Source organism: Oryza glaberrima, chromosome 9 (genome assembly GCF_000147395.1).
Source record: "Oryza glaberrima chromosome 9, OglaRS2, whole genome shotgun sequence".
Lineage (NCBI taxonomy): Eukaryota > Viridiplantae > Streptophyta > Magnoliopsida > Poales > Poaceae > Oryza > Oryza glaberrima.
In genome coordinates, this window is record NC_068334.1 from 20,871,841 (window position 1) to 20,885,263 (window position 13,423).

The 13,423-nt window shown below is 42.0% G+C and overlaps 2 protein-coding genes across 4 annotated transcripts; both read left to right on the plus strand.

Annotated features, from left to right (window-relative positions):
- The first annotated feature begins 142 nt into the window (after nucleotides 1-142).
- Nucleotides 143-10,899, plus strand: LOC127784109 (uncharacterized). 3 transcript variants are annotated; one of them, XM_052311299.1, is made up of 22 exons: nucleotides 143-298; nucleotides 616-1,021; nucleotides 1,112-1,243; nucleotides 1,717-1,805; nucleotides 1,903-1,992; nucleotides 2,749-3,454; nucleotides 3,811-4,448; nucleotides 4,544-4,826; nucleotides 4,937-5,051; nucleotides 5,786-7,275; nucleotides 7,382-7,453; nucleotides 7,703-7,835; nucleotides 7,965-8,067; nucleotides 8,142-8,225; nucleotides 8,586-9,026; nucleotides 9,232-9,327; nucleotides 9,474-9,623; nucleotides 9,709-9,852; nucleotides 9,992-10,105; nucleotides 10,199-10,381; nucleotides 10,476-10,520; nucleotides 10,612-10,899. In XM_052311299.1, exons 1-22 carry the CDS (start codon nucleotides 218-220, stop codon nucleotides 10,744-10,746), a joined length of 5,730 nt encoding a protein of 1,909 aa, XP_052167259.1. In that variant the 5' UTR covers nucleotides 143-217; the 3' UTR covers nucleotides 10,747-10,899. The 3 variants fall into 3 exon arrangements, with proteins under 3 accessions (XP_052167259.1, XP_052167260.1, XP_052167261.1); XM_052311300.1 differs by having other exon boundaries at nucleotides 3,826-4,448; XM_052311301.1 differs by lacking the exons at nucleotides 143-298; nucleotides 616-1,021 and having other exon boundaries at nucleotides 1,112-1,336.
- Nucleotides 10,900-12,186: 1,287 nt separating this feature from the next.
- Nucleotides 12,187-13,398, plus strand: LOC127783841 (uncharacterized). The gene has a single exon (XM_052310992.1). The coding sequence runs from the start codon at nucleotides 12,187-12,189 to the stop codon at nucleotides 13,396-13,398; it is 1,212 nt and encodes a 403-aa protein (XP_052166952.1).
- The last annotated feature ends 25 nt before the right edge of the window (nucleotides 13,399-13,423 follow it).

A 13,423-nucleotide genomic window follows, 5' to 3' on the forward strand; every position in this document is an offset into this window, starting at 1 on the left:
ACCAGACCAGACCCGAGTGACTCATCACCAGCAGCAAAAGGCAAAAAAAAAGCCGGCCCGCCCGACCGAGCCAAAGCGCGCCTCGTCCCCACCCCCTCACCTCGCCACAGTTCTCGTCTACAGTACACACCCCCGCCCATAACTACGCGAGAGCCCCAAAGCCCAATCGTCTCCTTCGCCTCGCCACCACCACCAACCACGCCTCCGCTGCCACACGATGGACGACGCGTGGCCCGCGCGGTGGCCTCCGCCTGCTCCGGCTCCGGCTCCGGCGACGGCGACACCGCTGCCGAGCCAGGTACTGCCATGGCGCCATTCCCCTCCCCCGCGGTTCTCCTATGGGTGGGTGATTGAGGGGGGTTATTATTTATTGGCTTTGTGGTTGTAGAATGCGGGGGGTTTACGAGGGGTTTTGTTCGATTCCCCGAGCCGAACAGAGTTTAGTTTGGGGATGATTTCGTGTACCTCGATTCGTAGGATCGGTGGCGTCCGGCATTTGTTTTTTTTTCCCTTCCTGAAATCGAAATGCAGTGTAGTGTGGAGTTGATTTGGTTGGTGTTCTACTGTTGAAACGGAGATGCTCACATGGCGTCGTTCTACTGTGTCCGCGTGCAGATTGACAGCGCCAGTCTGCGCCACATCCTCCGCCCCTTCGCCGCACAGGGAGCGGCGGCGCCGGAGCAGCTGGCCGCAAGCCACCCGAGCTCGCAGTACGGCCAGCCCGCGAGAGCGGCGCCGAGCACCTCGTTGCTTGCTCAGGTGGCTGGGAACCATCCCCATGCCACCCATGTGTCGGACCGGAAGGCGTTGTTTGGCATGCTCAATGCAGGCAATGCTGCTAATGTCATTGATCTTACTCGCGCTTCCCCTCTCAGAGGCGCGGAGCCTCTGCCCAAGCATCCGAGGCACGGCTTGGCAGCCAGCAGCAGCGTTGAGCAGCCCTCCTGCTTGGGGGCGTTGTTTCAGAACACAAGTGCTAATGTGCAGGGTAGTTTTCCAGGGGAATGTTCAGTTAACAATGGTATTGTTCCAGTATTCCAGGAGTCTCAGTGGCATGATTTCTGTCTTCCTGCTGCAGTCTTTTACTGTTAGTGCTTCTTTGGACATGCAGGGATATCCCAAGGCGCCATCCAGTTTCAGGACTCGAGCGCATGCGCAGTGCAGAAATTGCCATCCCAATCAACCCCTCGCCATCATCCTGCGCTTCTAGGGGATCAGATTCGCGTCTCCTGTCTGAATGTTGGTGGGTTCAACTTGCAACAACTATCTGCAACCTAGATCGACTACCCTCTGTCATGGTCTCATGAGGGAGGTAGTCATTGAATGGCTAGTTACAGTAAGCATTTTTACCCCTTCAAAAACCTGTGTCTGCAATGGCCTAAATAGAGAACCCAGCCATTGAACTATGTACGATGTGTGGTGTGCAATCAAAAGTTCTACACCCATGGAAATAAAAGTTTTCTGCCTCTTGCTTGTACAGCATGTAGTCCTGAAATTACTGCTCTGTGTTATAGCTTCATAATATGGGTTCTGTTGCTTAATTTGGTAGAGATTTTAATAGTGATGGAGCTCTTATGCGGAGTTATTGTTAATTATTATTAGAACAATTCGATATTTTTTATGGTAAAAGTGTTCCCACCTGCTGCTTTTAACCATTATGATCATATATTACTTTTTTTACTAAAGCCTTCTGATGTGCTTTTGGGATATAAACAGGTGGTGAATTCTTTGTGGGTGAAGCTGGGATTTTTGGAATTCGTTGCTTTTGTCATCGGCTGAGAATGTCTGTGGCTAAGTTCTGTGAGGTACTATACAAATTTATGATTGTTACGCTGATTCCCCATTTAGGCACTACTACAGATGTTCTTACTGATAAAAGGAATGTATATACACCTTTTATAGCATTCAGGAGGACCCGCAGAAAAAGCTGGTGAAATTGTCATTATGGATAATGGCATGACTATTGTACAATGGCTCAAGTACTGCATGGGGGTGAGCATTTTATCTTGTTTCGGTTTAATCTGTTAACTTTTAGTTGGTCCAAGATATGTAGTTTAAGGGTAAGTATTTCGTAAAAATCACATACTGGATTTGCTTGTTTAACTCTAAAAGGTAGGCACCTAGTACAATAATAGTTGTGCCAGCAGTCAGTTTGATATGAGTCACAAAGTGAAAAATTGGCATTGGTTGCATATTACCAGATAGAAATAAAGTAACTCTTTTTTTTTTAACACATGTAAAAACCCAGGCTAAGTTCTACATAAGTTTATTTCCGGTTGTCCTTTACTGTGTCACATATAATCTGGAGGCTGTGTCAGCAGCAGAAAAAAGAAGAAGAAAAATGCTTTAGTAGTATTTTTTTTGCATTATATTCTGGAAAATATCATTAAATGTAGTCTGTGGTAACAGGTACATATCTAAATTTTTAAGTTTTTTTTTTGTTTAAGTCTACAAATGAGGCATTGTAAACTCCTGTATTATAGCCTTAAGGATACAGAGATAGTTTCCATCAGAGATTGGTAACTCACAATTCACAAGTCACAACTACTACATGTCATGCTATACAACTGTGTATTTGTATAGTGTTGCATCTTGTAAGTATTTTACATATTTTGTGAACGAACAACAGAAAGCTTATTGAAATACATTTTCTTCACACATGCACTTCCAGCCTGTCCCAATCATATAACAGCCACTCTATATCACTTTTCAGCTGCTATAATTTTTTTCCTTCTTGTTTACATCTAGGTTGGAGCATCCATTTCTGACACTAAGTGGGACTGGCCAGAATGGGCATATATGAGATATTCTTCAGAAGAATACTGGATGAAAAGTCTCCTTACAACGAACAATAACATAGAAAAAACAGGGCTATTCAGTGGACATGGAAAAAGCACTGGACATATAAACAATCCAGTTTATTCCAGTGATATCCACAATGAGGTTGGACGATTCACTTCTGTTGAGAAGCTAGTGAATAAGCCAGATGAAACATTTTATAGAAAGAGTGTCGGTTTACATGAAGCTTTCTCAAAGAATCCAGCTTTACAGCAGAGTTCGAAAATAAACTTAGCAAATCATACGATCCATGACATGAACATGAACTCTATTAGCAGGCCAAGTGAACGAACATATTCAACAGCAAACATGGGAATAACTTACAGTAGGAATCATTTGGCACATGATTATGCAAACTTTCTGGAGAAAAACTTAAATAACTTGTCTCGTAGTCCTGGTCCTAGTTCTACAAGAGTTTTGAGCAATGACAGTAGGGCATGCATGCCTGATGTACCTCACAAAATAATTCAAGATGGTTCAGGCAGAGCATCAAACACCGAACTGAAGCTGGGGCAATCATCTTATCATCAATCTATGGCTACCCTATTTCCATCGGTGCAGTCAACAATAATCGAATTTCAGAAACCTCAGCACCACCTGCAATTCACAACTCCAAGTGAGCTTTCCTGTTATTAGCTGCAAATGTAATTGTTTTGTTCTCCACATTATCATTTGGGTAGAATTTAACTTGTATTAACTATTAATATGGCACATCCACACATGTGTAGTTCTGTTTGCTTTCTCGCTAGATATGCAAGAGCTTGTTAATTGTTATGCTAGGTGCTGACTGAATACACAAAACGACAAAAACACCATAAGAAGCTGCTAGTACTAGCACAAGGAATGTGAACAACAACATAGTTCTGGTATGATTTATAGCACATTAACACCATAGAAGAAACACAATTTTGCTTACTTCTTTTTTTAGTGTAAAATGAGAGCATTTCCCCTGTAATGTTCATATAATGTCAGAATCACTTGGTGCAGATGCTTATCCGAAGCAAACTACCAAAGCCAACAAAACTATAGAAAACATTGAGCCATCATTTGGTACAGGTAATAGGAAACGATCACTTGATGTTTCTAATGGAACCAGCCATTCTGAACTCAATGAGATTACAGATGATGCAGCAAATAATTCATTTATTTCATTATTTCTTTCACATCTTGAGAGAAATAGTACATCTGAGTCCATTGATGATGTTCTCAACAGTAATGAGCATTACCTTCTTAAGGCTCCAGATGTTGCATATAGTTCCGATCGTTTAAAAACTGCAAGTACACAAGTTGAGACAAGGGCAAATGATAATCAGTTGAAGTTGGCACCTACCATTACTCACACAAAAAGGATATCAGATAGCAGGTCTCTTCCAGTTCCAGTGGCTTCCAAGGGATATGTTCATCAAGATGTACTTCATGCAAACAGTCAAGAGCCTTCAATAAAAGGGGACTGCCTGCCACATTTGCTGCCTAGTCAACCTAACACCGGAATCTCCAAAATTTGCGCAGAAGTTTCTTCTCCAGTGAATTGCAGGTGTTGTGATCATGTTGCTGACAAATCCCATCTTGCACATTCTGAGACTGGGGCTCCCTGTTTTTATGATAGAACGGTAAGTTGATCTTACACTTTCTCATAGCACAAGTAACCACTGTCACCACTGCCAACCACCGAAATGTCTTTTGATTCTTCAAGCATTGTGTGCAGGCCAGGAGTTATATTTCTTTTGAATGTGCTGATGACTTGTGCACACATAAAAGTTTGAGAGCTACCAATTATCAGTGTGGAAGAGCCTTTTGTTCTACAGCTAATGAGTTTCTACCTAGCTTTGGCCAAAATGATCAATCGCCAATAGGAAAATCAATGCATAGATGCTGCTGCAAAGCTCAAGAAGATTCTTCCAAACTTGGTTTTAGAGCTGGCAATTTCTGCCGATCTCATTTCTGTAATGATGGCGCTCCAGTTCCAGCCCATAGGTCTATTGTTGAAGGTTGGTTTCTTCACAGTGCAAGTGATATGATAGACATCACTTCTTATTTCTGATTATTTTCTTGAATGTTGTCTTGTTTTAATTCAGTGGCACACTTTCTCATATTTCAGGGCTAGATGAAGTGCGCACCCGCTCTACTTTCATACCAAGATCCTCATTATGTTCTAGAGAGCTTATGTTGCAGTCCTGTTGCCATGCATGTCCCATTGATGGGTACTACAGAAGGTATTTTGATTTACTCAATCTTTTTCTTATCTTGAATTTCATGCCAACTGGTTGCTGATATCACATAACAAACCTTTGTTTCTCTCCATTTCCTGTTAATGACTATTTCAGTTCCATCACTGCTACCAAGATTTACTCTTCACATATTCAAATTCTAGCCTTGATTCTGATCCTATTGGTTCTAATAGATGATAGCTACTCCCTCCGTTTCAGAATGTAAGTCATTTTAGCATTTCCCACATTCATATTGATGCTAATGAATCTATATCTGTCTAGATTCATTAGCATAAATATGAATGTGAGAAATGCTAGAATGACTTACATTGTGAAACAGAGGAAGTACTGCCTAGTGTATGTATAATGCTAATTTGGCCTGAAAGCACACGCTATTTCCTGTTCTTAGCAATGCTCTTAAGACCAGCCTTTTAATTGATTTGAGTACTGGAAAATGGGCAGGCGGCCTGTCAAACAGGTTGTATAGATGAGCCTTTCTTCGTTGTTTCCATTTTGACATTATGCTTATGTGTGCTGTTTCACATCATTACTCGATAAATTGATGACATCAATTTTTGCTGAAGGTTACACTTAGTTTTCAAGGAAATGAGCTTAGACGTTTGTTTGATGCTATATCTATATACACATGTCAATGATAGCATACATGCGCTATCATGCAAAATGTGCTCTTGAAGCTATCGCTGTGCTCCCTTTCATATTCTTTTATTTACTTATTGCAGTTCTATGGGACACACAGCCAACAGCTTGACTAAGAACACTCTGCTTGATGCACCTAATAATACAGAATGTAGTCCTTACCGGGATGGAAAATGCTGCTGCTCTTTAGCCCCAAAATGTTTGGCAGGTTATGGATTTACAAAGCACTGTGTTGCTAGAATTGATCAAAGTGATCATACAGTACAAAAGATCAAGGATGATGGCATGCAAGCTGCTGCCAGATGTTGCACGCTAGGGGAGAGTGAAAAATTAATATGCCAGTGCTCAAGCGAGATAATTGCTAGAAAAAGCGACTCTAAAGCTTCTTTCCGGAATGAGTTCTCTACTAAAGTATTGAACCGACCTTGTGTTCCTACATTACAGCAGCTGAAGAATGTAACAGAAGCATCGGCTGTAGGTGGCCATTGGCCCTATGAAACTGTAAAAGAGAAAGTGAGTGCTTGTAGAGATTCTGGAATATTTAAAGAACTAAAATCCGGTTTCTCTTCTGGATTCTCCAGCGATGTTGTGACCAAGTTTTCTGCATCACCTGAATTGAACAAGTATGGTCTTGAACAGAAAAATCTTGTGTTTGATGAAGGGTCACGAATTGAGAAATGTTCCTCATCCAGCTATTTGCCTATTAGTACAGGATGTGAAGAAGCCCAAAATAGTTTTTCTAGATTTCACCTGGAGCCATCTTTAGTGAAGCACAAAAATAATCAAATTTCTGAGGGAAGTACACGGAAAGAACATGAGAATGAGGGACAATGTTCTGAAATGCCAAAGAAAACACAAACATTGAGGTGCTGTGCAAACAAATCAGAATCCGATGACTGTACTAGGAAAATTGATCTGTCATCCCGGGAAGGGGATTCTCAACCGCAGCATAAGGCTGGTCCATTTTCACGCAGAGTATCAAAAAGCAAGAGGAAACATCCTCCCACGCATCTGAATAAACATGTGAAACGGCTTCACAGCAACTGCAAAGTTCTCAATGTTGACGATGAACGGTCAGATGATGAGGGCATTTATGTTGGAGAATCAAATTCCTCTGATAGAAAAAAGCAAGAAGATAATATGACCACTTTGGATAGAACAAAATGCCAACAGCAAGGGAGTCGATTGCTTGTCCGCAAACTGCCAAAATATGTGTCTCTGAATTGCATTGTAAATGAAACTAACAGTGAAGATGCCTGTAGTGGGAGTGCCAGTATTGCTTCTAGTTTGATTGCTACAGGAATAACTAATGATAATCGGAAATCTCCCAAAATTGTTCCACTCAATCTGATTCTTAAAAAGGCTAAGAGATGTCATGCTATCAAACCCCTCAGTAAGACAGAAAATATCCATTTTTCTGAGGAAAAGAGCTCAGATGGTTCTGCAGATAAATCTTCCTCTGGTGACAGAAGTTTCAGTCCACAAGATGAACTGTGGTCTCCCAAAAAGAATAGGTATTCATCGAATGTCTCGAGGCCACATGTCAAGACTGACTGCCAAAGTCCCTGCTGTGGTATAATTCTGAAAACTGCAGTACAGATAATATCAACATATAGCTAAGTAACTTACAGTGTTCCTTTTAGAAAAATGGAATTGACAAAAGAATCTCTCATTTTCAGTACTTGAAGAAGATGAGCCTCTTAGCCTTGCAGATATGGGGACAAGTCAGCTGTCAGCATCAAGAAGTAGAGGTAGGAGTCTAGGACAAGGACAGCCATAACATATTTGGTTAGATTTTTTTGGTTATTTATTGGAAAATTTGATTCCATTTTTGTCAAAATGATGCACTGTGTGACATTACAGATTAACTAGTAACATGGTCATTAGTTGTCATCTTTACTGAAAAACTGCATCGCATGCATAGCAAACTTCTCATTTGCTTAATTTCCACATGAGATGCTAAAGAAATTTTACCAACACGATCTGCCAACCATATGCAGGAATTAAGAATCAAAGAGCATGCATATCTCTTAATAGGATGGAGAGGTGTGAAGAATTTACAAATGAATCAGCATGCAGTCCTTGCGGCGATAAACACGCTGCGGTTCAAGCCTGTGAAGCAAAATTTGAAAGGTTGTAACTCCAGGTGCATTCTACAGATTTCCTTTGAAGGATATGTTCCATAGAAAATATTTCGTTTTTATTAATTTATCTTGCTTTTACAGACTGATCTGACAAAGTTCTGCATAATACCTTATGCAGATATATACAAAGGCCTAGTTTAGATGCTTCATGTTGTGTTTGTGGTATCTCAAACCTGGAGCCTTCCAATCGGTTGATAGAGTGCAGCAAGTGCTTTATCAAGGTTTGTCATATTCCCTTACCAGAACCTAGTACCGGAGTCTATTCACATAGAGCCTTGCATTTTTTTTCCTGTAGGTGCACCAAGCTTGCTATGGTGTTCTAAAAGTTCCAAGAGGACAATGGTTCTGTAAGCCCTGCAAGATCAATACCCAGGACACAGTAAGAAAATTCAATTTCAGAGTAGTTTCATTTAAGGCATTTAATAGGGCATGATGTAGCCATGTAGGCCAGAACAGCCATTTTTGTGCTTGCAGATTAATGTGTGCAAGCACTATAGAATTTTTCACTGATTCTTTTAGGGTTATTTGTAGAGTGAAGCTTTTATTGAAATCAAGATAATTACATCAAGGTGATACAGCCATTTAGGGATACACTGCTGGTATAGATGTATGGAAGCTGCACTAGCATGGAAAATACTTCAGTCAAAATTAATCTTACTAACACTAACATCCTCATTGTTAGATACATTTAGTAGTGATTAATTGTATATCGGTATCTCTTTACGTTTTCCTTTGCCAGGTCTGTGTTCTATGTGGTTATGGAGGCGGAGCTATGACAAGGGCATTGAAAGCCCAGAATATTCTCAAAAGCTTGCTGAGGGGTATTGCAACTGCAAAAAGATCAGATAAATATGTTTATTCATCAGGAAACGTGAACAGTGAGTGTACAAGCAAGTTACATGGGGAATATGTCAGGCATGATTCATTTCATGGACACAGATCAAGAAGCTTCAATGCTATATCTTCTTTTGGTATAAAAGAAGCTTCAATAGGTAGTGCACGTGGGGACATTATCAGCAAGTTGTGGACCTCTAATCGCAATTCCAGTCTACTTGGTCCACGAACAAGGCAGTGGGTTCATGTGGTCTGTGGGTTGTGGACACCTGGTACAAAATGCCCAAATACAATCACAATGAGTGCTTTTGATATATCAGGGGCTTCACCTGCCAAAAGAAATACCGTGAGTTCCCTACATGCATATTCTTTTGAACTTCATTGAAATACTGTTTCCTGTAAATTGAAAGCGCGTCAAATGCCAAGTGCTGGCATTGGCCATGGGTTTCCTTTCATCCTTAGTCATTAAATCACCCAAAAGTATCTCCTGCACCCGATTATTTAGTCCTAATGAACTTAATATTCATTATTGCTAATGTTTTTGTTGTCAGGAATGCTCAATGTGTAACAGAACTGGGGGCTCATTTATGGGGTGTCGTGATGTTAATTGCTCAGTTCTCTTTCATCCTTGGTGTGCTCATCAGAAGGTATGATCCACTCATAATAGGCTATTTAACCTATATATTATCACATTGATTTACTGTATGCCCATAAAAATATTCTGCAATCTTGGTTAAAACTTATTGTTATCTCAACACTGTATATCTGAATGTTGCTCATGATATCACAATAGGGTTTGTTGCAAAGCGAGCCGGAAGGTGAGCATAATGAAAATGTTGGTTTTTATGGGAGATGCCTGGATCATGCTATGTTTGATCCTAATCATGTTAATCCTAAGAAGGAATGCTTGAGGAGCAATGACTGGACATGTGCACGTACTGAGGTAATATATTTGTTTTACCTTTGCACTGCTTGAAAAATTAGAGTCCTAACAAGTGACTACTTCCTTTGTCATTCTTTTGAAACAGGGTTTTAGAGGCCGAAAGGGAGACTCGTTTGGTGCTAATCGTAGCAGGAAACCAGAAGAGAAGTTTGGTGAGTGCAGTGTTTCCCAAGAACAGATCAATGCTTGGATACGCATAAATGGATCAAAATCTTGCATGAGGGGACAGGTAACTCCTAATCCTTCACTGCAATGCAGTTGGTTATCTTCAATATAGTACATTGTAATGTACTCTGCTTTAGCGGGGTATCAAAGTTTGCATGTACATACGGGATGAGCTGTTTACATGTCTTCATTCTCATTTTTAGAAGGAATATGTCCATTACAAGCAGTTAAAGGGATGGAAGCATTTGGTAGTGTACAAATCTGGCATTCATGGGCTTGGTCTCTACACATCGGAGTTTATTCCACGTGGCTCTATGGTAATTCATCAGTTATGCTTTCCTTAATCAATAATCTGACATAATAATTTAGCAAATGAAGAAATTCTTAACTTCCGCATGAAAATATTTCAGGTTGTACAGTATGTTGGTGAAATTGTTGGGCAATGCGTTGCTGACAAAAGAGAGGTTGAATACCAGTCCGGGAAACGGCAGCAATATAAGAGTGCTTGTTACTTCTTCAAGATTGACAAGGAACATATCATCGATGCCACCCGCAAGGGTGGGATCGCAAGATTCATCAACCACTCTTGCCAAGTATGTAAAAATTATGCTCATGTGTCTTTCTTGTCCATTTACAACTGAAATTTCTAATGCATGTTTTGTTTACTTCCAATCTTTGTCTGATCAGCCAAACTGTGTTGCAAAAATAATCTCAGTAAGGAACGAGAAGAAGGTACCCCTCTTCTCTATTTCGATGCTATCGTTTCAAACTTTCCTTGCAAATTTATTATCTGTATATATAGACTGTTTTTATCGTCGTCCAGGTAGTGTTCTTCGCGGAACGCCACATAAATCCGGGGGAGGAAATCACCTACGACTATCACTTCAACCGAGAAGATGAAGGGCAAAGGATCCCCTGCTTCTGTAGATCGAGAAGCTGCAGGAGATATCTGAACTAGATACTGTACTGCGGTCGTATGTCCTGCAGTGTCATTTATCTATTCAAACACTGTAATGTGCCCACTGTGTACAGTATATGAATAAACTGTACGACTTCATCTGGTATTGATAATTTAGAACTGATGACATCCAAACTTAAATTTAGAATGTCACTGATAATTTAGAATTGATGGCATCCAAACTTAAATCTAGAAAATTGATTTAGAGCGGTTTTTTACCGCTTTCTATTATCTAACCTTGATTTTTAATTTTTAGTTCCGTCGTTGTTCTTCTTCCGTGTAGTTTTTCCTCCGTTTTGTTTCGACTAATGGGTTCTTTTCAAAAACTTATTTTCAAGCTAGATTGTGCCAAAAAAAAAAACTTCAACTAAAAGTGGTTCACGACCTCAGCACCAACCACCTCGACACTGAGGCCCAACGGTTTAGCGTAGGCCTATTGGCGCTGACCTCCTTACCCACATGGCTTTGCAAATCGATGCTGTCTTCCTTTATTTTTTTTCTGAAATCTCATAAAAACTTTATTAAAAAGACAGTTTAGGTTCTCTATGAACTTGTCTTGTGTGTGTGATTTGTTAATCAAATCGTTCTCTATGCAATACAAAATATTCCATTCAAATCTTGTATAACTCTGATGCTCCTTCATCGGTTTAAGTTCGAACTGATTCTTCATGTAATTCGACATTACATCCAAACCCAAAAAGAAAAAAAAAAGTACACTCCAATCCAACTTCTGTGGACTTTTTGTTCTTGTAAAAATGGAAATGGAATCCAGTTCTGTAAATTCTAGGGAGTCAAACAAGGGTATTACTGCGAGAAATCAAAACAAGTAAACGTTACTTGACCATTTGTTTTTTTACCACTACAGCATTGTCGCACCCTTGGGTTTTGCAAGTGAAAATTCCATTCCATGTACTTTTACCGTATGACGTTGAGACTTGGAGAGCGCAATGAGGTGCGAATCAGAAAACTAAGTGACATTTGATGATGACTGAATCATTTAGTAATTGTATTGATCTCGATGTTCGTTATAGTGGCTGTACCTGAATTGCTTGTTAGGATTTGGTGAACATTTTATTGCATTGCACCTGTGTGTTTCGTTCATAAGAGCAGCTTCCATGTGATGGAGCAGCTACCTGAAGTCAGGTTCCGATCCGTACGGTTAGCACAAGGAAAGCCTGGGTCTGTGGCATTTCGAACGAAAGAGAAGAGAATGACAAGGCGAGGCGATTGAGAAGGAGATGGCGGGTATACCGTATAGGTATACAGATACTGACGTGATGTGTATACAGTACAGTACATCGGCAGAAGAAAGTGATAGATCCAACGGTATAGGACTCTCTGCCAGCCCAGATCTCCCCTCCCCTTGTCTCTCCCTCCTCTCCTCCCTTTCCCGGCGGCTCCATCCTCCGATCGATCCCCTCTCTCCCCGCCGCCGCGGCCATGAAAATTGCTACCACATTGCTCGACGATGATGACCTCATCCGACTCATCTACAGTAGACTAGATTGTGTTGCTGATCGAGTCCAGATGCGGCAAGTCTGCCGCACCTGGCGCTCTGCCCTCCCGCCGGTGCAGCAGCAGCGCTGCCCCCCGTTCCTTCTCGTCGGCGGTCCCGGCGGGCCCTCGTTCTCGTGCGGCACTGGAGGAGGAGGATGTAGCGGGAACTTCCACTTCATGCGCGTCCCGGAGTACGCCCGCGGCGCGCGCTACTTCGGCGCCTACCCCGGCGGCTGGCTCTTCTTGGCGCTCAAGAATCGTACAGAGGTTTCAGAGTATGCCCTTGTCAGCCTGAGGACTGAACAGTTGATTCCCGTTCCGGACTCCTTCTATTTCATCTCCGACCCAGCTTCGTCGAGGAATGCAGTGATCACAGCCGCCACTTTGTCTGCTACACCACAGGATCCAGAAGGGTGTTACGGAGCAGCCATTTGCTCCCGCTACCCTTTTCCAGTTGGTGACTTCGTTTCTGCTTTGTGGCTAGTAGGGGTATCGAGCACGGCGATAGGTACTCAGACATCAGTTAAACTCGAGGATGTCATCTGGTTCGAAGGAGCCTTCCATTTTCTGACATTGACAGAAAACATTCTTGTGTTCCGCGTGCCTGAATTTTACCGTGACAATGACGGTAACGCAAAAAGAGCACCCGCCGAGAGGATCCTCCATTTTGATGCTGGTGGCCGGGATTACGGCAATAACAAGGTTCTTCGTTACCTGGTGGAGTCCCGTGGGAAACTCCTTATGGTATGCAGACTCATCCCAGTCTTGCCGCTGATGCGTATGACTACAGACTTCAGGGTGTTTGAGATGGAGGAACGGCCTAAGCAGGCCATCAACAGTGAGCTGCTAGAAGAACGCTACGCCTGGAATGAGCTGGATTCACTAGATGGCCGCGTACTGTTTGTTGGGCGAGGATGCTCTAAATCGTTTGAGGTAGCTGACTACCCAAACATAAAGCTCCAGGATGGCGTGCTCTTCGTGGATGATGGGAAGCTCTACTGTATCACCGGAGAAGGCGCTATCCCTCTGCACCACCCTTGCAAAGACAATCAAGTGTGGTTGGCGGCAAAGAAGAGGGTCCCTGGTGGTGTGGTCAACTTCTTGCCGGAGCGGGCTGCATCAAATTGCTCGCCACCAACTTGGTTCTTGCCGTGATTTCAGCTTTTCTTCAGGCATTCTC

What these genes read in the sequence shown, in the direction of transcription:
- LOC127784109 (XM_052311299.1), top strand. Translation starts at nt 218, where the DNA reads ATGGACGACGCGTGGCCCGCGCGGTGGCCTCCGCCTGCTCCGGCTCCG. An exon ending in GCAGCAAGTGCTTTATCAAG is followed by an intron (nt 8,068 to 8,141) that starts GTTTGTCATATT and finishes TTTTTCCTGTAG; the next exon opens with GTGCACCAAGCTTGCTATGG. An exon ending in GGACATGTGCACGTACTGAG is followed by an intron (nt 9,624 to 9,708) that starts GTAATATATTTG and finishes CTTTTGAAACAG; the next exon opens with GGTTTTAGAGGCCGAAAGGG.
- LOC127783841 (XM_052310992.1), top strand. Translation starts at nt 12,187, where the DNA reads ATGAAAATTGCTACCACATTGCTCGACGATGATGACCTCATCCGACTC.